This window comes from Rhinoderma darwinii, chromosome 5, assembly GCF_050947455.1.
Source record: "Rhinoderma darwinii isolate aRhiDar2 chromosome 5, aRhiDar2.hap1, whole genome shotgun sequence".
Taxonomy (NCBI): domain Eukaryota; kingdom Metazoa; phylum Chordata; class Amphibia; order Anura; family Rhinodermatidae; genus Rhinoderma; species Rhinoderma darwinii.
In genome coordinates, this window is record NC_134691.1 from 37,576,987 (window position 1) to 37,602,532 (window position 25,546).

The 25,546-nt window shown below is 43.1% G+C and overlaps 1 protein-coding gene across 4 annotated transcripts in view; it reads right to left on the reverse strand.

Annotated features, from left to right (window-relative positions):
- Positions 1 to 25,546, reverse strand: part of OXR1 (oxidation resistance 1) — a 531,616-nt gene that overhangs the window by 25,264 nt on the left and 480,806 nt on the right. For all 4 annotated transcript variants that reach the window (XM_075825829.1, XM_075825830.1, XM_075825831.1 and 1 more), the window contains 4 exons: positions 21,823 to 22,007; positions 18,596 to 19,362; positions 13,235 to 13,406; positions 9,829 to 9,991 (listed from right to left, as the gene is read on the reverse strand). In XM_075825829.1, coding sequence (XP_075681944.1) covers positions 9,829 to 9,991; positions 13,235 to 13,406; positions 18,596 to 19,362; positions 21,823 to 22,007 — 1,287 coding nt within the window. The remainder of the gene's footprint in view (positions 1 to 9,828; positions 9,992 to 13,234; positions 13,407 to 18,595; positions 19,363 to 21,822; positions 22,008 to 25,546) is intronic.

Consider the following 25,546-nt stretch of genomic DNA (forward strand, 5'->3'; position numbering starts at 1 on the left):
AAAAACTGTGTGAACAGGGCCTAACAAGAGGAATGGTATCACAAAAGTTCTAAGAAAAAATGCTTCAGAATTGTTCTTTTATGGGGAATGCCAGTATTTACTAATAGTATGTCAAGATTCCTGAGAAGAACTTCTCCTTTACAGCTCGGTAAACCTAAGGAATCCCCTTAACGCAACTCCAAAACGGAAATACAGTAATACCATCTTCCAGTTACACGCTCTATTTCATCTATACACACTGTACAGCTAGAAGATCTCTATATATCCTTACAGATACGATCCGAAATCCAGACGACTAATATAAAAAAAGTCACCCAATCTCGGCCTCTCTGAATAATAATAATAATCGTCTTTGTAATGACCTTGTAGTTGCCTGGGCCGGACTGATGGGCACGGGGATATCCGGACCTTCATGTACAGGACGTGTCGTAGACTCTCCTTACTGAACGCGCATGGCTTACTATTTACTATTGCATTAACTCCTCACATTTATGAGCAAGAGGTGTTTATATACCATATACATGCAGCTCCCAGGGGGCATAATGTAGAAGGATGCCCAATCCTCATGGGTGGTGCCCTCCTATCCACAAGCATCATGGGTGAGTGGCATGCTGATCAAGTACTGGAAACTGGGAGTCAAACACTAGAAGGGAAGCTTCATAACAAATATTAAAAATACCTCCTCTACGTAGGTTCATGGCATCAGAGGGCACACGCCATGAATTTAGGGAGACAGACGTCCATGCGCATACGTGTTTATTTACTACAGATAAAGGTCTAGATTCCCAAACCAAGTGTCCACAGTCAGTCAGACACACACACACACACACACACGATGTCAATTCATAATGAACACAATGAGAGGCAGCGAGACCAGCCTTGCCATATACAACTTCAAAAAGGACATGTCTATAGGATATAATGAGCCGACGCATGCCAGGAGAGCATCCTAGTGGCATAGGTCCAGGCGGTTGCGTCAGCGTAGCTTTTTCTCACTGTATTAAAAAAAAAAAAGAGTTGTAAACGACGCATTTCAATACAAGGAGATCCTGCAAAAAAAATGTGTACCGTCCAGCGTATCTTTATTACAAAAGGGATGCAGAGCTCGCGACTATGGCATATAACGTGGTGTGAGCTTGAGACAACACCTATCCATACGACCGAACGACATATGAAGATAATAGAGCAGGTTACCATTTGGTAACCCCCAATATTAGCCACAGTGGAGACCTGCGGCAGAGAGCGGCTCTACTTCTGGAGGACTGGGTTGTAGGATTTCAATCTGCGCCATGTAATGCTTCACTTCCTCTGAAGGGAAATGTGGCAGCAATAGCTGATCACAACCCCCACAATACGCTCATCATCAGAGGACCTCGAAGGTGGGACAACTTCTTTAACACCTGAGGATCTTTTGGGCTCACAGGGTCTATAGTGCTTAGTCCTATCCTGGACTATAACAACTTTTATAAATACTACTTATACTATTATGTGAACACAGAAATCGTACTCGTTTTTCCTATAAGGGATTTGATGACTAGTCTCACCTGGGGTACACCGATTCAGTCTTAAAGGCTATGTACACCTTTGACAACTTTTTTTTAAATAAAATTGCGATTGCCACAACTTCCTAAATACATTTTATTAAAAACTATTTTTACTTTTTCAGATACAGCTGCTTTGTATCCTGTATACAGAGCAGCTGTATGTTGCACTAAATCCTTTATCAGTCAGGTCCGCAGGACTGACGGATTCAGTGTCAGCGGGTCCCGTGTGTCTCGGACACGCAGGATTAAGCGGTTACCGATCACATCTAAGTTCATAACTCAGATGCGATCAATTACAGGTGGATCTTGTGTGTCAGACACGCAGGACCTGCGGTCACTGAACCAGTCAGTCCCGCGGACCTGACAGATACAGGATTCAGTGCAAGATACAGCTGCTCTGTATACAGGATACAAAGCAGCTGTATCTCAAAAAGTAAAGATACATTTTTAATATAAACGTATTTAGGAAATTGCACCAAACACACTGATACACCTTTTTATTAAAAAAAATAAAAACCCACAACGTCGAAGGTGTACATAGCCTTTAAGCGGAGAGCACAAACTGGTCCAGAGAATTAGGGGAGCGTGTATTATATGAAGCTACAATCAGATCCTCTCCTTCACTCTTTGGGGACTACAACAATTACCAACTCCCAGGCTCAACATCTCCGGTCCCAGGAATCAGAGGGATGAATTAGGACATGGGTCACAGATCAGGAAGAATATCAATGGTGGAGTCTTGTGTAACCTTCCGGAGATCCATCAGTCACTGATCAATAAAAATGTTTCCACGCAATAAAATAAAAAAATAAAAATCTCAGTAAACATAAATCCTGGGGTCGTCGTCTTCTATCACTTTAGACATCTTACAGTTATAGCGTCTATCACCCCTGGCCAGTGCTCATATTTACAGATCCCACAGGAGCCTTCACCCAGCTTTCCCTGGCTCCTGTACTACTCATACATAGATACATCCCTGTTCCCATTCTACTGCATCACTAGACCGTGAATGATGCCTCACATCTCTACTCTGAATTCACCCAAACCATCACACGCTGCGGAATCGCTGCAGCTTTTCCTTGCGCAGAAATAGTCTGCAGCATGTGTACTTTAGGCAAGATCCACATCCGAGGTGCCCCCATGCAGGTCTCATTTTCACGGATCCCCATAGACTTGAGTCTATGGAGGGATGCGTGAGAACGGGAAAAAACAGGACATGCCCCATTGAATTACATGCGTCCGTGTGACGGCCATTGTTTTAACTGCCGTCACATGGACGTATATTACTACGACCGTCTGAATTCGGGCTTATAGTCATACTGCATTTTCTTCTTCCACCTCGGTCTCTCTACAAACATACATTTTCCATGAGTAGTCAATAGAAGTAGGGAAGGTCCAAGTTTTGTATACATTCATGTGTGTGTATTAACCACCCCTAGCTTTAAAGTGCCATTTCTACACTGCTGGAATGTCACATAAAATACATGATTTGCAGGTGCAGGACATCGTACAGTATTTTGGTTCAGACAGGTTTTACACATTTGTGTCGTGTAGCGGTCACAGCAAGCCTGCCACTTCAGTGCCACTCACGTGCGATCAAATGTCCCCAACCCTCACATGAAGCTTGAGACAAAAGTTATTTTTTGTTTATATATATATATATATATATATATATATATATATATATATATATATAATCACAAATTTTTCCAATATACTTTCAAGATCTCTGCTTGCAGTTATTCATTAGGATCCTTTATTGTTTGAAGTGTCCGTACAGGAAAGAAGCGACTGACATTTCAACATGCCCGATTTTTTTTATTCCTGCGGGTGATATCACATGACCAGGATTGATTTTTTTTATACCCTGGAAGTAAACAGGGAAGGAATCTATTGAATAACAGCAACCAGAGATCTTGAAAACAGAGGAATTGATACAGAAAGTATATTGCAAAATTGTTTCATGAAGAACTATACAAAGAATTAAATTTATTTGCTGAAACTGCAATTCCCCTTCAAGGCTCGAAAACCCACTGGTCTGAGCTGGGATCTCAGAGACCAAACATGCAGGGGAAAGGATCACGTTTACGTTCTTACTCAGCATGGACGTGGGAGAAACCACATGGATAGTTCTAGACCCGGTGTTACAGAGGCAGGAGGTAAATGTCAGCCGAAACAGATGATCGAGCGATTAGAGATCCGACAGACCCGCAGAAGTCCTACCACACATTCAGAAATGGGCCGCTCGCCGTCAGACACCTCGTGACCTAGAAGTCGCACACGTCACTGACAATTATCTTTTGTCCATTTTGAACATTTCAAAATGACACAATAAAAAGGAGACAAATGTGCATTAAATTGCCCAAACTATGCCAAATGTATCAAACAGGCACGAATGGCATAATATACCTGGCACCACTTACTAGTCAGGTCAGGCCCTTTTCCTTACGCCACCTCATTGCTGGACTCTTCAGAGTTACTCCCCTTTATCTTGACACTTTACGTCGTAGTCATAAAAAGTGCCAAAAAGTCATTACATTTGGTGCAAACGGATGATTAAATTTTTTTGGCCGCAAATTGTAACAAGTTTGTGTCACGGTCTTTAGCCCAGCCAGGAACTAACAGATTCTGTACTGGCAACTTTTATTACTGATGTGCCTCCTATCCAGCGCGGTCACATGACGTAGCACTGGACAACCCGTCACCACACCGCAATGACAACCAACAAGAAGAGGCACGGGGTCCTGACTGGCCGCAGCGGCACAAAATTTAAGGGTATGTCTATTTTAAGATCCTGTAAAACATAACATTGGGGGGGTCGGTCATAAAAAAAACGCTTTCATAAAGGCCCATAACCCCAATATGATAATACATTTGCCGACTGCATTAAAAAAAAAAAAAAAAGTTAAAAACAAACTTTGATTTATATTTTATATTGTTCTGACAAAAAGACATGCAGACAATTACATTTTTACAACCAGAACCCAATTTTTTAACGGTCTAAGTATATAATATTCATTACAAAATTGCCCAACTGGATGCCATGTATGAGCCCTAATCTCAAAAATCAGGTAACAAACCATAGGGCAGTAATATTGCTGCCAGACCGCCATGCGAATACCGTAACTGAAGTGTTCGGACAAGCGTTAATACGTAAAAACTGCAAACACTACAACAATGCAATTACCATGGCCTGACTGGCACTGCCATGACACACAAACCCACAAGTCACCAGTTCCCTTGAACAGGCTGAACCGTGCAGCTCACCCAGATTTTGCCGCCGTCACTGACCGCACTTTATATACAATGTGTCCAAGTAGGAGACAAATACAGCAAAAACTTTTAAATGCCAAAACCTGCAGATATCCAAACAAAGCCACAAAGGGTGACTGGAGCAGCGGACCCTGCGGGCACATTTACCAGAGAGTACTTGTGATTCGCTGCCTGGTGCTTTTTTGATTTCTTGCCATACCAAAACCGAGACATCTCCCTTCCAGTGATTGCAGGTTAATTATTGACATGAGCGCTGTGGCCACACATGCTGCTCCATCAGTTCCCAGTATATCCACACACTGCTCTGCTGTGACACACTAACCACACAGCTGCATTCATGTGATTGACAGGCCCAGCAGCTAGTAAGAAACCAGTCTGGGCTTAAAGGGCTGGGTCTAAATCAGAGTTTGGTTGGAGTGCAGATGACTCAGTAAAAAGAGAGTGCTATTTAAAGGGACAGCGCACCATTAAAGCTGGAAGATGCAGTGTGTGCATTGACCTCATAACAAAAGGCATTTTCAATCCAAATCTGCTTAACCTCAAAATAAATCACAGGAAACTGCTGCCGAATGCAATAGTCATAACCAGTGCAATATTACAATTCTGATGCAAAGTTTGTCAATTGCAAAGGGTTAAATGAGGAGGGGCTAAATCGCCTTGATTTCCTAAGGCAGAGCAGTCTGCTATACATTGGGGAGATCTGCAGTACACTAAAGTCTGCTCCAGAAGTCTTCATATGTCTCTCGGTGAAGAAATGGATAAATCACAAGCACTTAAACAAAATCAGATTACACGGCTATTCCCACACTCATCCAGAAAGACCACAGTCCCCTTGAAAGCTACAACGTCCCTTTTGTCTGGAAAGAAAGCCTCATTTATTTTAATAAAATCTGAGCTGCCTGGCAAATTTAATTCTAGTTTGAGATGACAACTAAATACACAAACCGATTTAAAGGGCCAGTAAAACCTCATTTCCACAGTGTAATGGGACACTAAACCCGCAGTCCATCTGTCCAACATGTAGTTGATTGCAATCTTTTGTTCTCGGTTATCAGCCCAGGAGAGGCCGACTATAGTGTTTACTGGGGAGGTAGAAATCGAGAAGGCCAAACGGTGCGTCGTAGATGCGGTTTTGTTGCTTCGAAAAACCGTATGCGGTCAACTGTATGTGTTTATTGTCACTAAGGCTGGATTTACACGAGCGTGTGCCTTTTGCGCGCGCAAAAAACGCTGCGTTTTGCGCATGCAAAAGGTCCATAACAGCTCCGTGTGTCATCACCATATGATGCGTGGCTGCGTGATTTTCGCGCAGCCGCCATCATTATGACACTCTGTATGTTTCTAAACAGAAAAGCACGTGGCGCTTTTCTGTTTTCATTCATCCTTTTCACTGCTGTAGCACGAATCACGTGCGTCACATGGAAGTGCTTCCGTGTGGTGCGCGTGATTTTCACGCACCCATTGACTTCAATGGGTGCGTGATGCGCGAACAACGCACAAATATAGGACATGTCGTGAGTTTTACGCAGCGGACACACGCTGCATGAAAATCATGGACTGTCTGAACGGCCCCATAGACTAATAAAGGTCGGCACGTTGCACGGACGTATATCACGTTCGTCTAAATAAGCCCTAATGCTGCAGTTCTGTTGCGTTTTAAAGGAAATTATTGATGGACATTTAACAAAAACGCAAGCAGTTCAGCAACAATTTTGGGAACGCGGTCATTAACCGCATGCAGTCCGACATTATGAAGATGCAGATAACTGCACAAAAAGCACATTGTAATATAATAGCAGCCGTCTGTCCATAATAACAAATTCCCCATTGACTTCTATTGAAAAATGACTTGCTGCAGTTTAAAGATACAAACAGAAAAAATGGGACATAAATATCAAAACCACAAAAAAGGCCATACTCACTAGGTAGGTGCAGTTTAAAGATGCAGCATAAAAGCACCGTCACCGCACTGTGTGACCGCACCCTTAATGGCTAAAGTTGGGCATGCACATATGATGGAAGCCGTCTGAAACGAGTAAAACGATACGATCATTCGCAACAAATGATGGTCGACTACTGTCTGCAAGAAACCGTGGATCGGTGAGGTTTTTGACAGTTGTTGGCTAAAGCTAGGCATGTATGGCGTGATCGTCCAAGCATGGTTGTTTATTCGACTAATCAAGTGAGTTGTCTCATTGATCGGCACTCGTTATCTCCTTGTGAAAAGGAGCAATGTATGGGGACGAGCGCTTCTTAGGCTACATTCACAGGGGCGTATGAAACCTCGGACGTAAAAAACTACCGTTTACCACGTCCGGCGTGCATCCGTGCTGTACGCGTTATCACGCATCCCCCTTAGTCTAGAGTCTACGAAGGGAGGCGTGAAGCACCAAAAAAATAAAATAGGACATGTTCTATTTTTAACAGAGCCTTCACACGGACGTATTACACCTTCGTGTGAATAAGGCCTTACTATGACCACTCGTCCCCAGGCATTTCCATCATGTCGACAGCACGTCTCCCTGTTTACACAATGCAATGATCGTCGACACACCATAGATTCTGTTTGCATTACCGTTGATTTCAATGGTAATGCTTCCGTTGCCAATGGTTTCCGTTTGTCACCTCTCCGTAAGGTTTCCGCTTTTTTAGCTGAAACAATAGTGCAGTCGACTACAGTACGTATATCTACTCCTGTAGGCGAACACCTGATACCTCGTCACTATGACACAGGCTGCTGTTAGGGCACACTATGTGTTGCCCTAACAGCAGGCAAACTGAACAGACAGCCCTGGGGCACTTTCTAGGACCCCAGGGCTGACTGCACAGGGTTGCCCCAGTCTCCCAGATTGAAGAGGGGAGTCCCCTTTGATCATGCCGCGGTTATAGACCACGGCGATCGAAAGTTTAAACTGCTGGGGTCGGAATTTTTTCCGATCCCAAGTGTATTCTGAAAACTTCTCGAAGTTCAGGAGCTGTTAGTTAATGAGCACTCCAAGGAGCGCTCATATGCCTTTTCTACAGCGACGCCAAAGAATGGGGACCTGCACCGCCCGCCACCGTGCGAGTGGGTTATCACAACATCAGTGTGCCTCCAGCATCTATGCAAAATATTGCATACAGACAGATCTCAAAATTCGGCCTTAAAAATGGGTTTTCCACTTTTGACGGAGGTCCCAAGATGATGAGCTGATCACAGGGTATCCTGCAGCTGGGATCCCCAGCTAGACTCTAGCAGAAAGTATAGAATTCTTATATAGCGCCACCGCAGGTGAAGTGAAGCATTACACAATTCTCTTTGTAATTTAATGGGCTGTTCGTGCAACGCATGTTCGTGGCGGGCCCTTCAAAGCAATAGACACTGTTTGTAGCCCCTCTCCAGCCAATAGATGAGGATCCTGAACATTCTCTGATCGCTCAGAATTGCTATAAAATGAAGTTTCTTCACCAGTCAACCCTTTACTGCTGGGAAACACAATACCGCCACATTATTATTGATCACACATAGGTGAACAGAAGGTTGATTAAATAAGTGACGCAATTGACGTATATTGGCGACCAAAGGTTCACACATACAGCAGAGTCAAAGTACAAGAGTATCAGTATCATCTCACACACACCTCTGCGCTTTGCATACCTGATACTGTCCACACGCAAAAAGTAGAATAGGTGCAGCCCATAGATTTCAGTAAACGTAGTTAATAAAACACACAGGCTGATTATTCTTATTATATTGTGAATATTTAATGTATAATTTTCCAGTGGAATAAAAATTTAGAATTTTGTTTTGGACATGAGACACATGTGACTTATGAGTTGAGGACATGACTAGAAGGTGATCTACAAAACAACGTAACTTAAAAAAAAAAAAAAAGCTAAAACAAAAAGCAGGTACAAACAAACAGTATAAGGCAGGATTCATACGGCCGTGTTCAGTCCATGACATACGGACTGCAGATCGGCCGTATTTCCCGGACTAAACACAGTTCAGGGAGCCGGAATCCTAGCACCATAGTTACATAGGATACCAGGAGACCCTACCTCGCAGTGGGAATACAGTCTCATACCGTAATCATCTTTTCAGTACGGGACAGTAGTCCTGCGAGGAGGCAGGGACTCACAGCGTCATGGAGGACTACGATGGTAGGAGTCTGGCTCAGGAACGGTGTTCAGTTCCGGGAAATGTGACCGACATACAGATGTAGCCGTTTTTATCTGAACTTTTAACGCATTAAATACACACAGTGTCAAGTAACTTTAACTTGACTTTTTCCATGGCTTTTGTGGTGGGATATCACGCTGCAGCAAGTTTTTAGAGTCAAGATAAACTTGGCTACATCTGTACGGTCTTTAAACACGAAGACCGAACACGTCCGTGTGAATCCAGCCTAAGGCTATGTTCACACGCTTAACAAAAAATGGCTGTAAAATACGGAGCGTTTTTTACGGTTGTTTTTGGAGCGGTTTTTCTATTGAGACAATGAAAAACTGCTCCAAAAATGGCTCAAGAAGTGACATGCACTACTTTTTTACGGGGAACGAAAAGCAGTTTTCCCCATTGAAATCAATGGGCAGATGTTTGGAGTGCGTTCAGCCCCCGTATTTCCCTGAAAATAGTCCGTGTGAACATACCCGAAGGGGTCATATACAGAAATCATAACAACTAACAAGATATTAGTGATCATTTGATAATAGTCACTTTGACTACAGATGATCGCATTCGCCAAGGATGGATTCTCTATTATGGAGCCGTATTTGCTGCTTAAATGGAGGTCGAGATAAAGATCCATATTCCAGCATTTCAGCCTTCACCGACTTCTATACTGCAAATACAGCTCCATAATAGAAAAACCGTCTATTGGCAAAATGCCATCAAGGTGGAGTTTGAGATTTTACGATTGGATTGGTTTCTTATGATAAACAGAACCCTGCTAGGATTTTATATAGGACCATTGTGGTTTTATATGGTGAACTAAGGTAAAGGGTAAAGATCTATATGGACCTTCCCTACCTCCCATAATCTTGTAGTGGAGTCATTGGTGGACCCTTCAGAGCTCTCTGGATCCTCGTTCCTTTTCACCACCACAAATCCTGGTTCTCTCAAGGATTCTCCGATTTCTTCAGCATAGATGGACGGGCTCCACTGAATGAAAAAGGAGTAAAGGTGGTCTGTTCTGTTAGGAAAAATTACAATAGAAAGGTTAACGTACAAGACAGACCGGCAGTGCTCACCCAGAAGGCAATGACGTTTGTCTGGCATCAACACTAAACTTCCACACATCCTGAAGCAACAATGTACCATTCCAGTTTAATATGGTGGAATTCTTTTAATCTGGCATGTGATACATCAGAAAATCCAACAACCAGCACTGTAATTCAATATAATGTGCAGGGAAAAATAAATAAAAAAAATTATAGTAGCAAACTTTGAGTTCACATTTTATTTTGGATGGTCTCGCGGACGGCTTTTGACCACTTGCAAAAAAAAAAAAAAAAAAAAAAAAAAAAAGCGGCATGCCCTTTCTTGGAGCATTTAAAACAATCTGCCTCAAAAATCTGAAGGAAATTTGAGGCACATTTCTTCTGGCTGAAAAAAACAACAACTCTGCGCGAACTAGGCCTAATGGATGCAATGACTCGGCAATGAACGCCTGTCTTGTCCTTCTAGCATAAAGACATGCACTTTTGTTTGCAACAACAACAAAAAATCTCATCTGCTAATCTGTCATTTAGAGGTGACACTTGGGATTATTCACGTCAAGAGAGATTTCCTATAACAAACAGATCTGGTTTACTGCAGAAATAGTTTTCCCCAATAACAAGTTACAGCCTGTATTATACTCCGAGGCTGCATTCACAAATCTGGCAGTCAGTAGTGTGAACAGTCGGCAAGCATGCACACAGACATGCCACGAAGAATTTAGCAGAGTTCCTATAATGCAGGGGGACAGTTTGTTTTTCTTACATCAGATTACTGTCCAGCGCTCGGTGTAGCTGTAAAGACAACATTTGCCAAAATGTAAAAATCACAGGAGTGAGCGGACATGGAGTCAGCAAGGGATGCTGGGAGATTCCAGCTCTGAAGCCTGCATAATTGTTAATGCAGCTGTGGATCGGATCAGTACAAGATTTAATATACTCAACTTTTTATGTGGATTTCTTCTGTTTGTCTGAACTGCCCCTAAAGTGCAGGCCTATCATTCAGCTAAATACAGAATTTTCTGGCACTGATTTTGAAGCGCAAAACCACTCTGGAATCAGCACCAAAAAATGTCAGAAAATCACCCCCATTGATTTCAATGGGAGGTAGAAGCGTTTTTTTTCTCTCTCTGGCGGCTTTTCGTAGTTCGCAAAAAAGCAGAATGCTCTGTTAGGGCTTATTTACACAAACATTGAATAAGTCCGCAAGACGGCCGTTAAAACAGCCGTCACACGGACGCATGTATTTCAATGGCGCCGCTCACATGGCTGTTGTTTCAACGACCCGTGTGAAGGGTCCGTTGAAAAATAGAACATGTCTATTTTCACGGATCCCTCCATACACTCAAGTCTATGGGGATCCGTGAAAGCGGGACCCGCGCGGGTGAAGCTCGGACATGAAAAACTGCAGTTTTTTATGTCAGAGTTCCCCCGCGTTCATGTGAATAAGCCCTTATAGCAGATTTGGCCTCTGACCTCCCATTGAATTCAATGGGAGACAGAAATTTTGAGGCTTTTGTTGCATTCGATTTAACGGCCGCAGGCAGAAAAAGTTGCAAAAAACGCGTGAAAACAACGAGGGCAATTCACAATCTGCCTTAAAATTCCTGAACGAATATCGAGGCAGATTGTTTTTCTGCTGGCAGAAAACGGCGTGAATTAGGCCTTACTTACACATCCTCTAAAATACAAGAAAGCCAAAAGGTTTTAAAAAAAACAAAACAAAACACACAAATTTATATATATACACACACACACACTTTATTAATAATAATAATAATAAATAATAAATAGACAAACCGACCCACACATGTAAAAATGTGTACTTTACAATTTTTCTATCTATCTATATACACAGTTCTTGCAACATTTCAACAATTCCTCTAGTCAGAACTTTTTCTGCAATTTTTTGGTGTGATCGTGATGTAATTCTAAGGGTAAATTCACACGCTTAATAAAAAAAGGTCTGAAAATACAGAGCGGTTTTCAAGTTAAAACAGCTCCTGATTTTCAGCCGTTTTATTAAGCAAACTGGCGTTTTTTACGGACGTTTTTGGAGCGGTTTTTCTATAGAGTCAATGAAAAACGGCTCAAGAACTGACATGCACTTCTTTTTCTCAGCCGTTTTTTTACGGCTGCGTAAAAAAGCAGCCTGTTGGAAAAGAACGCAGTTTTTCCCATTGAAATCAATGGGCAGACGTTTTGGAGGCGTTCTGCTTCTGATTTTTCGGCTGTGTACGGCCCGAAAATAAGCCGTGTGAACATACCCGAAAACTTCACCATTACAAAACTACAACCCCAAGCATCTGTCTGTCTGGGATATCGGTTTGCAGCTGGCTGGAGAATGCTGCCGTAGAAGACGTGCTATGCAAATGCTGCTAAAACAGAGACTCTTACTTTTCACCTGATCTTTGGGTCATATGCCTGACGTATATTACTGTATACCAAGAAAAAAAACCACATACTGTAGCATCCCTAAATGGGATTTTATATATATATATATATATATATATATATATATATATATATATATATATATATATATAATAGTAGTCAATGGGCAGACAGATCCACACATGTGGCACACCATTGGATGGCATATACCACAACTGTATGCCCCAGAGCCGTACAGGTTTGTAAATTCTCTCATTTAACAATGCCTGTCGTTGGCTGGTGCCTGTCACGGAGGCGTTTCGATCAGGCCCAGAAAATAGTTTTGTAGAATCTCGGGGGACATAAAACTGCAAATAGATGATGGTTTTCGAAAGGATTCTGAACATTGTAACATCAGAATATTTTTTGGGAAGCCCTTCTAATAAGAGGGGAATGTCAGAAGCAGACAACCTCTAGTAAACTCGTGTGATAATAAATATAGTATTTCAATGTCTTCTTAAGGCGCTTTTACACCGGCCAATTATCAGACAAACGAATGTTCACAGGACGCTCGTTCACGATAATGGACAGTGTAATCAGGGCAGCGATCAGCCGATGAACGCATCATTTTAAACGCCAAAGAATTAGAGTTGTCGGCAGCACATCTCGCTGTGTAAACATGGAGCCGCGCTGCCGACATGATAGAAATGTATGGGGACGAGCGATCATATTAAAAATAATATGTTAAAGACCTGCATCATGACATAAAACGACTCAATACTTGTTATCATTACCACCTTAAATAGCCCATATAAAATAATGCGGACATACACGAGGCTAGATACCTTTCATGAGGGACAGCAAACCAGTATTCGAGCTTGTCTCTCTGTGCGTACTGCTGCATTGAAGCGCTGGCTTGAGACACAAAGGTTTTTCTCATTGGCTTTCCAACTCTTAGACACAAATACTTGTGAGATCTGTGCCGTCGCTTTTCTTTGGCAATAGCGGAATATACACCTGTTAAAAACATATATTATAAACTCAGCTTTATATTGTTTGCAATACACAAGTATTAGTAAGCGTTTTCTATACAACCTCTAATGCCTTATTCACACGACCGTGCCTGATTTGCATCTATGTGTGTTGCGTCAGTGTGGTTTCCGTGTGACATCCGTTTCTCTCGTCCGTGTTATTCCCTCTGCGAGCATTTCCTGGTTTTACTTTTTTCCCTCTGTTTTCATGCATCAGTTGCTAATGAAATGCAGACAGCACACGGATGTCATCCGTGTGCTCTCCGTGTCTTTTGACGCACCCATAGAGTTCAATGCGCGAGTCTGATCCGCAAAAGTGGACCAGAATAGAACAAGCTGTGAGTGTCACGCAACGGACTTACGCTCGGTGTGAATAGTCCCATTGAATTGCACTGGTCAGTGTGCTGTCAGTGGTTTAAACAGATGGAACACGGACGAGAAACACGCTCATGTGAATAAGGCTGCGTTCACATATCCGTTAGGGCTCTCTTCTGACGTTCCGTCTGAGGTTTCCGTCAGAATAGAGCTCTGACTGATACAAATGGAAATTGATTTCAATGGTGACGGATACGGTCCCAATGGTTCCCGTTTGTCTCTGTTGTGAAAGGGTTCCGTCGTTTTGGCGGAGTGAATACAGTAGTTGACTACGCTATTGATTCCATCAAAACGACGGAACCCTTTCACAACGGAGACAAACGGAAAACATTGGGACCGGATCCGTCACCATTGAATGACGACGAAAACCTATGTGTCAGTCAGGGCTCTTTTCTGACGGAAAGCTCCAACACAACGTGAGAATAGAGCCCTAACGGATATGTGAACGAAGCCGAATGCCTGAGGACGTGCTTCTCGTATCTCCTCATATCTCAGCCTCCGGACCCCTGTGGTTATGATGACACGAGAGGAGTCGAATTTCAGCCTGAACCTTTAAAAACCACGCGTTTGCAGTTTTTCTATATAAATGAGAGTTTCATTGCGCTGCTTACCTAATTCTGGCCTTACTCAACAGGATGCCACTATTTGTAAGCCGACATTTGGATGTATGGCAGACTACAGACATGGAACGTGGTGTGCGCATTGATATTCGCTGGCTGGAACATGGATCTAAAGACATGCAAAACCTTAATGTTTAACAAAATTGTTGTTTACTTTTGCAAATGAGATCCATGGGTGGAACGCGCTTTCTGGGAGACCAGGACGGCGCGCCCTGCAGATATTTAATGAAGGTAATGTATAAATTCTGCGGAGTGTCATTTAACCCTTTCAGACTGCATTGTATGGACGCTGTGGGAACGCTCCACTGGTCGGTCACCCTGTAAACTCATGACACAATGAGCTATGCTCGACAGCACAGTAGAGAGGAGATTGTCATTACTTGCAATGCTACGCAGAACCTGGACTAAACCCTACAATTCTACCTGGAGTCAGTTTGACTGTTCTGGAAGATGTGAGTTAACACCACCCAGCCTCAAAGGAGGTGTTCACTAACAAAACTACGTGAAATAAGAAAAGCCTGGTGTCTCGACAAAGAATAAACAACATCTGGGCAAATTAGGAGAGAAAGTGATGCAAATCCCAATACAATAAGATCATAATTCTTGTATATTACACAACTGCCATTATTCAACCTACATAGAATGGACCCGAATGATCACTAAAAAGGGACAGAGTATAAAACCCTGCAAGCTATTAAGTCCCCTCGCTCCCTCATCGCACTAAACAAAAAAAAGCAGTAAAGTGCCACCGCCTAAATGTTGCCGCCATTGATCACCCCCCACTGGTGCCTTGACATAAATATGGCCCTGCCCTTAAGCCAACTCCACTGGAAGAACCATCGAGGCACGCCGGGCATCGACATCTATATATCCTGGCCTGTGCTTTGGAAACTTCAAAATTCTACCTGCATCATAATCAACGACTTCCCAAGAGAGACACGACGGACATGTTCAGTCACGTCCACGTATGTTGTAACAATGGTAAAGGCAAACACAAAAATGAACTGCTACTTTTAAGGCTCTGTTCACATTTGCATCGGGGTCTCCAGGGCAAATGCGGTCAGATTTGACTGGAAGAATAGCGCCGTATGCAGGAATGTACTTCCCATTAAAACAATGGACATAAGTCAATGGGGTCCATCAGGCGCCGTGGTACCCATAGTACGACGAATCCGGCGCTGCATCATGGGAAGCCACAACGCAAAGTATGAACATAGCCTAGACCAGATATAAAAAAAAAAAAAAAAAAAAAAAAAGCCAAAAACTGTATAAACTGTTATTCTTGCCACAAAAAAAAAAAAAAATGCCAGTGTGAACAGAGCCTTATAAATACACTCTACATATGATAAAATACTGATCATCCAGAATGTAGGTGCCCATTACCAGAAAATTCTGAGCCATCTGACATTTAGTCACTGGGTAAAGACGGCAAAGTGTTGACGCACCTTCCTATGCTCCAGCCAATACGGACATGATGGTGCTCTAGCGGAATGGCAGCGCTGATACATTAGCCATGGTGTTTAAAGAGGACGGATTAGCATCGAGCATACCAAGTTACTGTATATTACAGTAGGGAGGGAGTAAATATGGCCAAATATGCAAGAAACAACATTTGGAAGCAGAACTGTAAACAGTCATTATGTTACGAGACGTCATCGTGTAAACCGTTTATGAGGTGCAATTAAAACCCGCCCTGGATATCCTCAGGCTTGTATGCTTTACAGTCACAGAATCTTATCAGCAGTGTCACGTACTAACAACAATTCAGATAGCGCTACTTATTCGCTATATCTTAGGCCTTGCGTATGTTTCGCATGTATATGTATCAGGAAAACTCCCCGCGTACACATTAAACATGTCTATAGGGCACTATTAGCCCGACAGAGGCCAAAAGGGAGTGTCCGTTTGGAGTCTGTCTGGCTAGTATAATCGCAAAAAACAACAACACTATTCTATACACAAAAGTATACAGCGCAGCATACTTTTTTAAACATGGTGTTTATGGGAGATGTATGCAACTATACGGCATCCGTTAAACGTATAGGTCATGAGCTTTTCATGATGTATATGGGTGATGGAAGCCATACAGTGGTGTCTGTCACCCATGAGCGGTTATGGAATCCGTTTAACGTAGAAGTCTTGAAAAGCTCACGATGTATACATTTGACGGATGCCGCTGTTCGGCACCAGTCACAGCCTCAGTTTAACGTACGTGTGTGTATATATATATATATATCTATATCTCTCTTTTCCTGTGAATACGCTAAACATTTAGCAAAAATGTCATGTGACTGGGGCTCTGACCTATCATATGTGATATTGTGCTACTGAGCCGGTTTATCGAATCTCAGACAGTACTATTTAGCCAGTATATCTCAGCCTACAATGTGCGATGCTGTAATGAGCCAGTGTATCTAATCTGATCATAATGGACAGTGTGCTACTAAGCTAGTGTGCACATAAGTCTATCACACGTGGTGCTGTGCTGCTAAGCCGGTGTATCTAAGCAAATCATGTGTGAAACCAACAGACTGTATACAGCATTATTCCCCAACGTCTGGCTCACCAGCTTTTACATAACTACAACTTCCAGCATGCCTGGATCACATACTGACCTTTATTATAAAGCGGATGAGGAGTCTGATCTGCTGGGGAAGGACTATACACTCTTAGGGCATGTGCACACACAAACTCAAAAACGTTTGAAAATACGGAGATCTTTTGAAGGGAAAACCGCTCCTGATTTTGAGACGTTTTTTAAGCCACTCGCGATTCTCGCTGCGTTTTTTACGGCCGTTTTTGGAGCAGTTTTCCATAGAGAATAAAAAACGGCTTCAAAAATGTCCTAAGTGACATGCACTTATTTTTCGTGGCCGTTTTTTTAATGGGCAAATGTTTGGAGGCATTCTGCTTCCGATTTTTGAAGCTGCTCTGTCTCCTAACAGCACATTCAATAATCACATCCTTTTACTCACCAGGGAGATCACATAATAACTCGCCAGGTCTCACAAATAAAGTGGTTAGAAGTGTTTTTGGCTCATAGAAAGTAGGCGACCATACTGTACACGGCTCTAATTGTGTTTCTAAGGAGGGTCGAACACAGCCGAAAGGGCACAGCGTGCAGCTGAGCACTTCTGCACCCTTGTTTCAGCAATTGGTGGGGTCTCACATGGGCAGCCTTAGATCCCACTCTCCATTGCGGTCCCCCGTATTTAGCATATGATTGCACTCTCGTCAGGACAGCTAAGGTAATGGGCTTGCGAAACAACCCATGCTCTCCCCACTCACATCTACCCATGAGCACAGGGACACAAATAATTTTGGGTTGGCCTAATTGGGGCATATGGACGGGATAGAAGGGGAACCTCCATTCAGAAGAAATGTGTAGCCTCTGCAGGTGAAATGCACAACTCGATGCAGCTGCCCCTGTCGAGAACAGCTAATCGTGGGGATCATGGTGTATTCACATGGGTGAGTAGTGCGCTGCCGAGACAAATACAGCACGTTTTACAGCATTTTGTTTACCGCACGGTTTGGACAGATGAAGAATCGGAGGCAACTAGCGGTAAAACATGTCCAATATTTGACCGTGCGGCAGACTACCTACCTGTGTGAATACGCCCTTGGAGAAGCTGGACCTGCAGCGATCAGTTGCTTCTAATGAGGTCTTCGGAAGACTACTAAAACTGAAACCGCTTCTGTATTCCAGCGGTAATAACTTTTTTAGTTTGGTGTACATCGATGTCTACATTTAAATGGGTCGAAACAAAAACATTTAAACGAAAATAATTTATTGCCTATGGAAAAGATAGGTGATAAAATAGTATCGCTGAGGGTCCGGCTGTTGGGACCTGCAGCGATCACAAGGGTCCCGTTCTCGACTATCACCAACAGTGCTATAGAGCGTAAATGGAACGGTAGTGCACACGTATCAATCGCTCCATTCAAAACAGAAGACACGGGCCCTCGTTCTCATGATCTATGGGGGTCCCAGTGGTCGAACCCACAGCGCTAAGTTATCACCTACCCTGTGGATAAATGAATTTCACGGCTCAATCCAGTCACACATTTTCATGACTATTTTTTTACACATTTTTAATCTTTTATTTCTAGTGTTATGACAAGAACTGCACAAGACCCGGAGTATATGCAGTTTGTCTATTAGTAAAGTAATCATTACCTTCTGCTGCAGATTCTGTGCTGCCCACTGTCGGCTGGACCTCTTTGTGTGTGGCGAGCTGCAAGTCTTCCCTCTGCTGCTTGGCTTGTTGCATAGTTAGGTTCTTCCAGAGTTTTCGGAGTTCCTCCACTTCAGTTTCAGATTCGCCGGATGCCTGTTTTACAGGAGCACCCAGGCTTGTGTCATTAGTCTCGGTCACATTTTCATGACCCTCAACACATCGGTCCCCGTTTTTCTGCTCATTGTCTAGTGGCCGCTCGCCATCTTTGCATCGGACATGCAGGCTTTCCTGATCATCTGGCTCATCACTGCTTTCTGCAGATTCTGCGTGACTTTTATCCGAATCTTCCCCTACCTTTAGAGAAGCATCACTCTTTTCTAAATCGTTGGCATTGCTAACAATTCCACTGTCGTTGGCAGAAGGATCAGCGCTGCCTTTTGAATCAGGTGCAGCATCTGTATAGTCCGAAATATTGGTCGAGCAACATTCGTCAACGGTTTGGTTGACTGTCTTTACGGATTCAGAGGACGCTCCTGAAGATTTGTCTTGCTGCAGCTCATCGGAGGAGTGTAGTTCCTCACGTATTGGAGAAAGCTCGGATTCTGTGAACACATCCTCAGAAAGGGATTCCTCTGTGCTGCGAGGGGCTGTGCTGGCACTGTCATTTCCTGTATCCCACATTTTGGTATCTAATTCATTTGTATTACCTTGTGAAATCTTCTTAAATTGGCAGAAATCTCGCATACATGACAACTGCTCTAGGTCTCTGGAAAATAAAATATAGAGCCTCTTAAAAGTAATAATATGAGACAAAATAAGCAAAAAATAAGGCCCTGTTCACATCTGCGTTGGAAGCTCCATTAGGGGCCTCTGTCACAGATCCGCCCAAAAATGGCGGTGACCATAGCGCAGCATGCTGTACTATTGTTTCCGGTAAAACCACACACACACCCGATGGAACCCATTAAAGTCAATGGGTTTCGTCAGGCGCCGGTGGTGTCAGTCGTACAACGTAGCCGGCACGTTTGGTATTTTTGTTGTTCTGCTCCTCTGACAAAGCAGAACAACGGAAAGACCAAACGCAAGTGTTCAACCTGCCCAAACATAGTAAAGCTTAAAGGAGCCATAACCGCTACGGACGTGTGTGATTTAGTAAAGAATTGTGCAACCCGTGAAATAGCAACTCTGGAGCATCTTTTCTTAGAAGTCTCTTGTGCCATTACTCTGTTATTCCTCTTGGAAATGTATGAATAAAAGGACACCATTCCCCTGGTCAAAGGGGAGTCTCCCTACACAGTGACACTGTCCAATCAGCAATGATTGTTTTGACAATGGTAATTTCCAGTTGTCCATTCAGTCATACATTTCCAGGAGGAATAACAGTGGAATTTATAGTCAGACTTCTAAGGAAAGATACCCTAGATTTGTTATTTTATAGGGAATTTAAGTATTTTCTAACAGACATTTCAGGTCCCTTTTTTTTTTTTTTTTTTTTTTAAAAAGAAGAAGAAGAAGATGAAGACACAAGTTCATCTAGTTCAACCCTGTAAGTAGGTAGTGACCACTTGCCAATTCCAGTGTCTGAATTAGATTACTGGCATGGGTACCGGGGATTTATTCTGAGGGCATTCACACCCTTTTTAAAATAATCCAACAAATCAACCATCACAACATCTTGGTGCAGAAGTCCATATTTTCACTGCTCTTACCAAAATCACACCCCCTAATTGTGACATACTGGATATACAACAGAAGTATAAACTATAGAGGCCGGACGTGGAACTGCATTCTCTTGTGTACTAAGAGGAAGCCAATACTGGCCATAGACAAGAGATTATTAGCAGCCGACAGCTCTCAAACATTCCCGCCTGGGTCACAGAACAGGCAAGTAATCTATTATTCAGGAGCGTCCTGCGTCATACTCGCGTTCCTTGCATCATTATCGGTTTTCTTCTCTCAAAATACAAAAAGTAAAAGATATTTTAATTTAGCCAATGCAGAGGACATCAGTCTGTCCAGAGAGATCACTTATCTCTAAAGATGAAGAGCTGAGTTGGTTATCCATATATAAATACCCCTGAACTGTAACAAGAACCAGAACGTTCCGATTTGTAACAGTATGAGCATAATTATAGGATATCGCTACTTAATTAAACCTTAGGGGAACCTCCACCTATATATTAGGGGATCACAAACAAAGCAATTGCCCAATGCATACCTATTATTAGCATACCTCGCTTTGAAATCAGGGAAATTCAGATCCGTGGCCAAATAAATTGATCAGCAGAACAGACGTTTCCTTTGTAGCAGCAAATCTAACCCTTTATAGGGCGGCCTGCATGCAGAATTTTTTTTATAATCGGCGTATATTAAGAACTCACTATTACTAATGCCTTCGTGTCTGTGCGTGCTAACATTCGTCTACATTGTTCCATTTACAGACACATGTAGAGACCGCTAGCCTTTGTTTTGTCAAGAAGAAAAACATAGCCTGCATGTTGCTGAAATATGCCACCACTTACTGATTGTAGGCGTTGAACCGCTGGAGCCTTGACGGATCCCTATCTAGTAAAAAATAATACTAACCCCCCCCCAATCAGGAGACAGACCCCCACTGATAAGCAAATGATGGATATACCATCGCTAAAGGCGGAGCATCCACTACCCGAAGCTGATCTATGGAGTTCCAGCTTCGCTGTTCCGAGCGATGACCATATACCCAAGTGATCACTGCAGCCAATCACTGGTCTCAGTAGGTATACAGCACAGGACCGGTGGGCAGTGATTGGCTGCAGCGATCACATGGGTAAGCGGGCATTTAATCACTGCAGCTATGTCAGTAAACAGTGGCAAGGAGGACAGTTGCGATGGTCCTAAATCGCTGGGGGGGGGGGGGAGATCTGAGAGGCGAGTAATGTTTTTTGTTTTTATTGCATTCCTTCTTCCTTGGCCACTTTTTGTTGAAAAAAATTCAGAAAACCCCTTCGATACACAAAACAAAAAAAAATAGGATGAGTAAAATTCTCCCTCGCGATGCTAAAAATACAATAATATAAACAGTCTAATACACATTGTACACAGATGTAAATATACACGGATGCTAAATCCAACGTCTATAGACTGGACTTTTTTTTTTTTTTTTTAAATCAAACTCCAAGGCAAGAGGATGGATGAAATATAATCAAAATTCACACATTAAATATGTCCAATATGTAACGTTTCTTACACAGGAATAGAATCCTTCAATTTACTATTAACTATTTCTTTGTACATAGCCGCTGAGGTCACCTCCTCCATTGGGCACATGATGCCATACTCTTCGCAGCCATTCTCTTGAACCAGCGGATCGGTCTTGTGAGGGTCAAACATTATATTATTTGGCGTCACCAGGAGAACACCGCTGACTGTTCCCTAAAAAAGAAAAAAAAAAAAGTTGGCACTGTGAGGGGAGAGAATAATCTACTCAATTGTATGAGCAGGATCCACAGTCGAGTCCCATTGTTATGACCACCAGCTAAGATCCAGAGTAACCGCCGTGTGCAGCACGGACAGCAGCTGGACGGGAGGGGAGTGACTCAATAAGGTGCTGGTCGGTTGTCTCAGGTATCTGAAGCTGCTGACAGCAGAGCATCGCACATTTGCCGCAGGGTGCGTGGGGGGAGGATCCATACAGCGAACAAGACGATCAAGGTGGTCCCACAGATGCTCAATTGGATTCCAGTCTGAGGAATTAGGGGGACAGGGAAGTACTTGGAAGTCTTGGTCGTGCTCTTCCAACCGCTGTCGGACATTTCTATCCATGTCACATGTAGCATTGTATTGCTGGAAGATTCCATCAGCCCCGGGGAAGACAAACAGCATCTGCAACGATGGATTCATACCCAAATCGGTTCAGAGTGCCTTCCACATGGACGAGTGGCCCAGAGAATGCCATGTAAAAATTCCCCAAACCATAACGCTGCCGCCACCAGATCGTGTTCTTCCAGCAATGGTTGCAGGGTGTTCGTTCTCTGTTGTTTCTCGTCTGACACGCCAACGTACATCTGTTCCATGAAGCAGAAAACGTAGCTCATCGGAGTGGGCAACCCTTTGCCAATCACCGGTGGTCCAATTCAGATACTGGCGTGCAAATCGAATTTTTTTTCCCGATGCACCTTTGTTAGCATAGGAGCAGTGACCATCCGTCTGCTTCGGAGCCCCATACGCAGTAGGGTTCGCTGAACTGTTTTAGACACACGTCTAGTAGCCCGCTGATTGATTTTCACGGCGAGCTGCTCCACTGTAGTGTGTCGTTCGGTCCTCACGCACCTTCATAGCCAACGTTCACATCTCACATCAATATCACGTGGTGCTCCGCAGTTTCCACCTCGGTTATTCCCAATGGTGCCATTTGTCTACTGGTACCTTTGTCCATACACTTTCACCACAGCAGCACGCAAACCGTTCACAAACTGCGCTGTTTGAGAAATACTGCCACCCCTGGCCCAACAGCCAATAATCATCAAGGAGTGATATGTGTTCAGACAGCCTATCGCACACCTTATCAACCCACCAAGCCTGCCCACGACACATCACTTCCTTGATGGGCAATGCGCTGCCGACGTCGAAAGTAGGAGGTGGTCATAATAATGTCACTCGACTGTGTATGACACGGACAAGATTATATCTTCATATCTGCCAAAAATGGCTTATGTAGCTACTTCCTGAACCCAACTACGAGAGGAAGAAAAAGCTGGAGCATAACTGCCTGATACATGAACGTAATAGAAATATAAGCACACGAAGAATTCCCATTACCAACAAGTTTTAAAACATTAGTTTTTGACCACAGATCCTTTTTCTTTCTTTAAACAAAAGTTTCTTGTGCTTAACAGCACATTAGGCAGTATACCATATAATATCAGTTTTATATAATATGTAAGAATACAAACAAAACTATGCACAAAAAACAAACAAAAAACAGACTGACAATGAAATAGGTCAATTCCCAACAGTCAAATCTAGAAGTAGGAGAAAGACAAAAGCAGGATATACACAAAATTCTATACAAAAACAAGGACTGATTCTAGGGGAATATCCTCAAAGTAAACTGTGAATAAAACTAGTACGGAGTCTAGCTGGACATAATAAGCTACATAATCCACCCCTGGAAATAAAGGAAAATATACTAAAAAGATGGTATTAGACCATTAGGGAGAGACTTTTTCCGGTCCTAACTGAAGAGTGGAAGAGGGCAGTCTAGAAGCTCAATAGCTGAAGACGCACCTACGAGCTACAGTACAATAAGCCAAAGGCTTATTCACAGCGAAGCTAAAATCATAAGGCCAGAAGACACAAGGAAAAAAATAGAGGAAACCAAAACATCAACAGATCTCAGTGATCATAAATTCAATCTGGACAAAGGAGCTAGGACCTCAGGACAATGAGTTGGGATCCTGACAGACGTCTTCTCAGAAGAGAGGCCTGATAAGTAGCAGGGGAGTGACTTGGAGGAAGCAAGGCCATCCATTAAGGTACACCAGGCAAGTAAATTCAATAGAGCAATAAGGCCATGTAAAAGCGAGATGGATTGAGAAGGACCAGCAGCCTGTTTTGGTATGTTACAGAGAGGGAGAATAGGGAACCCCCTTTATATGGGACTCCCTTCTCTTATAGCTTGGATAGACCATCAATACCTGATCGGTGGCGGTGCCGAGAGTGGGACCCGCACTGATCAGCTATTTTGAAGGGGCTGCGAGTGCTTCTACTCCATTCTTTACCTGCTCTGTACTGGAAAATCGCCGACACACTTGTAGTGGAGGTTCACAGTATTACAGCCTTCTCCCGTGAATGAGAGAAGGTAGTAATACTGTGAACCACCACTACGAGTGTGTCAGCGATTCACAGTATGAGAAGTGACATAAATGAAGGGGAAACCTTCCCTTCAGAACAGATGATCAGTGGGGGTGCTGAGAGTCTCTCTCACCAATCAGATATTGATGGCCTATCCTGAGGATCGGTCATCAATTTCTTTTAACTGGGACAGAATTTATATGTTTTAACAGGATATTTGGAGTAGTTAGATAATAATTGAAACCAATATATTGGCACCCTGATCTAGTCTTACCTACCTGGTTAGTCTGGTATCTATAGGAATTATTGGCTTGAGCAGCCCATTTTAAAGAGTTAATATATGTTTTAAATGTTCTTGTCCAGGCGATACCTTTTATTTTGAGTCACGTAAAACGCAAAAATTGTAAAAACTATATTTCTTTATCTACTAGGTATTAGAATGGGGAAGCACAGTAGTTTGGAGAGAGCCAGCATCCCTAGTCGCAGAGGTAATTTTAGCTTGCAGAGCGGAAGACCTTTGTAGTTAGGTTGGCAGTTTAATTTCGCCATGTCGTCTCTGGGCATTGTAAAAGTGAGTTCCCCTTTAGAAAGGAGCAGGGACATTAGCTTCTGGAAGAAATGACCTTCACCTACTTGGTTGGTGGGTGAGAAGTGCGCGAATATGGGGATAGTAAATTCAGGAGTTAACGGGTTAAGCAGAGAGTGTACCAGGCTGGATGTGGAAACGCGCATGTGAGCGCTGTGTGCTTTGTTTGCGATCAGCTTTACTCGAAGCAGAGTACAGGCTCAATAAAATGTCTGAGTCCATAAACCGCTTGCTCGTCTTTCCGAGGAAAGCGATCAGAAACAAAAAGCAGCATAGCGCGGTTGTGCTCGGACCCCCACCGATCAAAATTTGACATGTCACTATGGCATATCAAAAGTTTTTTTAAAGTTTATTTACCCTTTAAAACAAAGAAATCACGAGATTGGACACCCATTTAAAGGGGTTTTTCCATCAGGGACATTTATGGCATATCCACAGGCTATGCCATAAAATGTCAGATAGATCCAGGTCCCACCTATCTCTAGAACGGAGCCCCCTAAACCCCATTCTCTCTGTTCCCGCTGCAAATTGT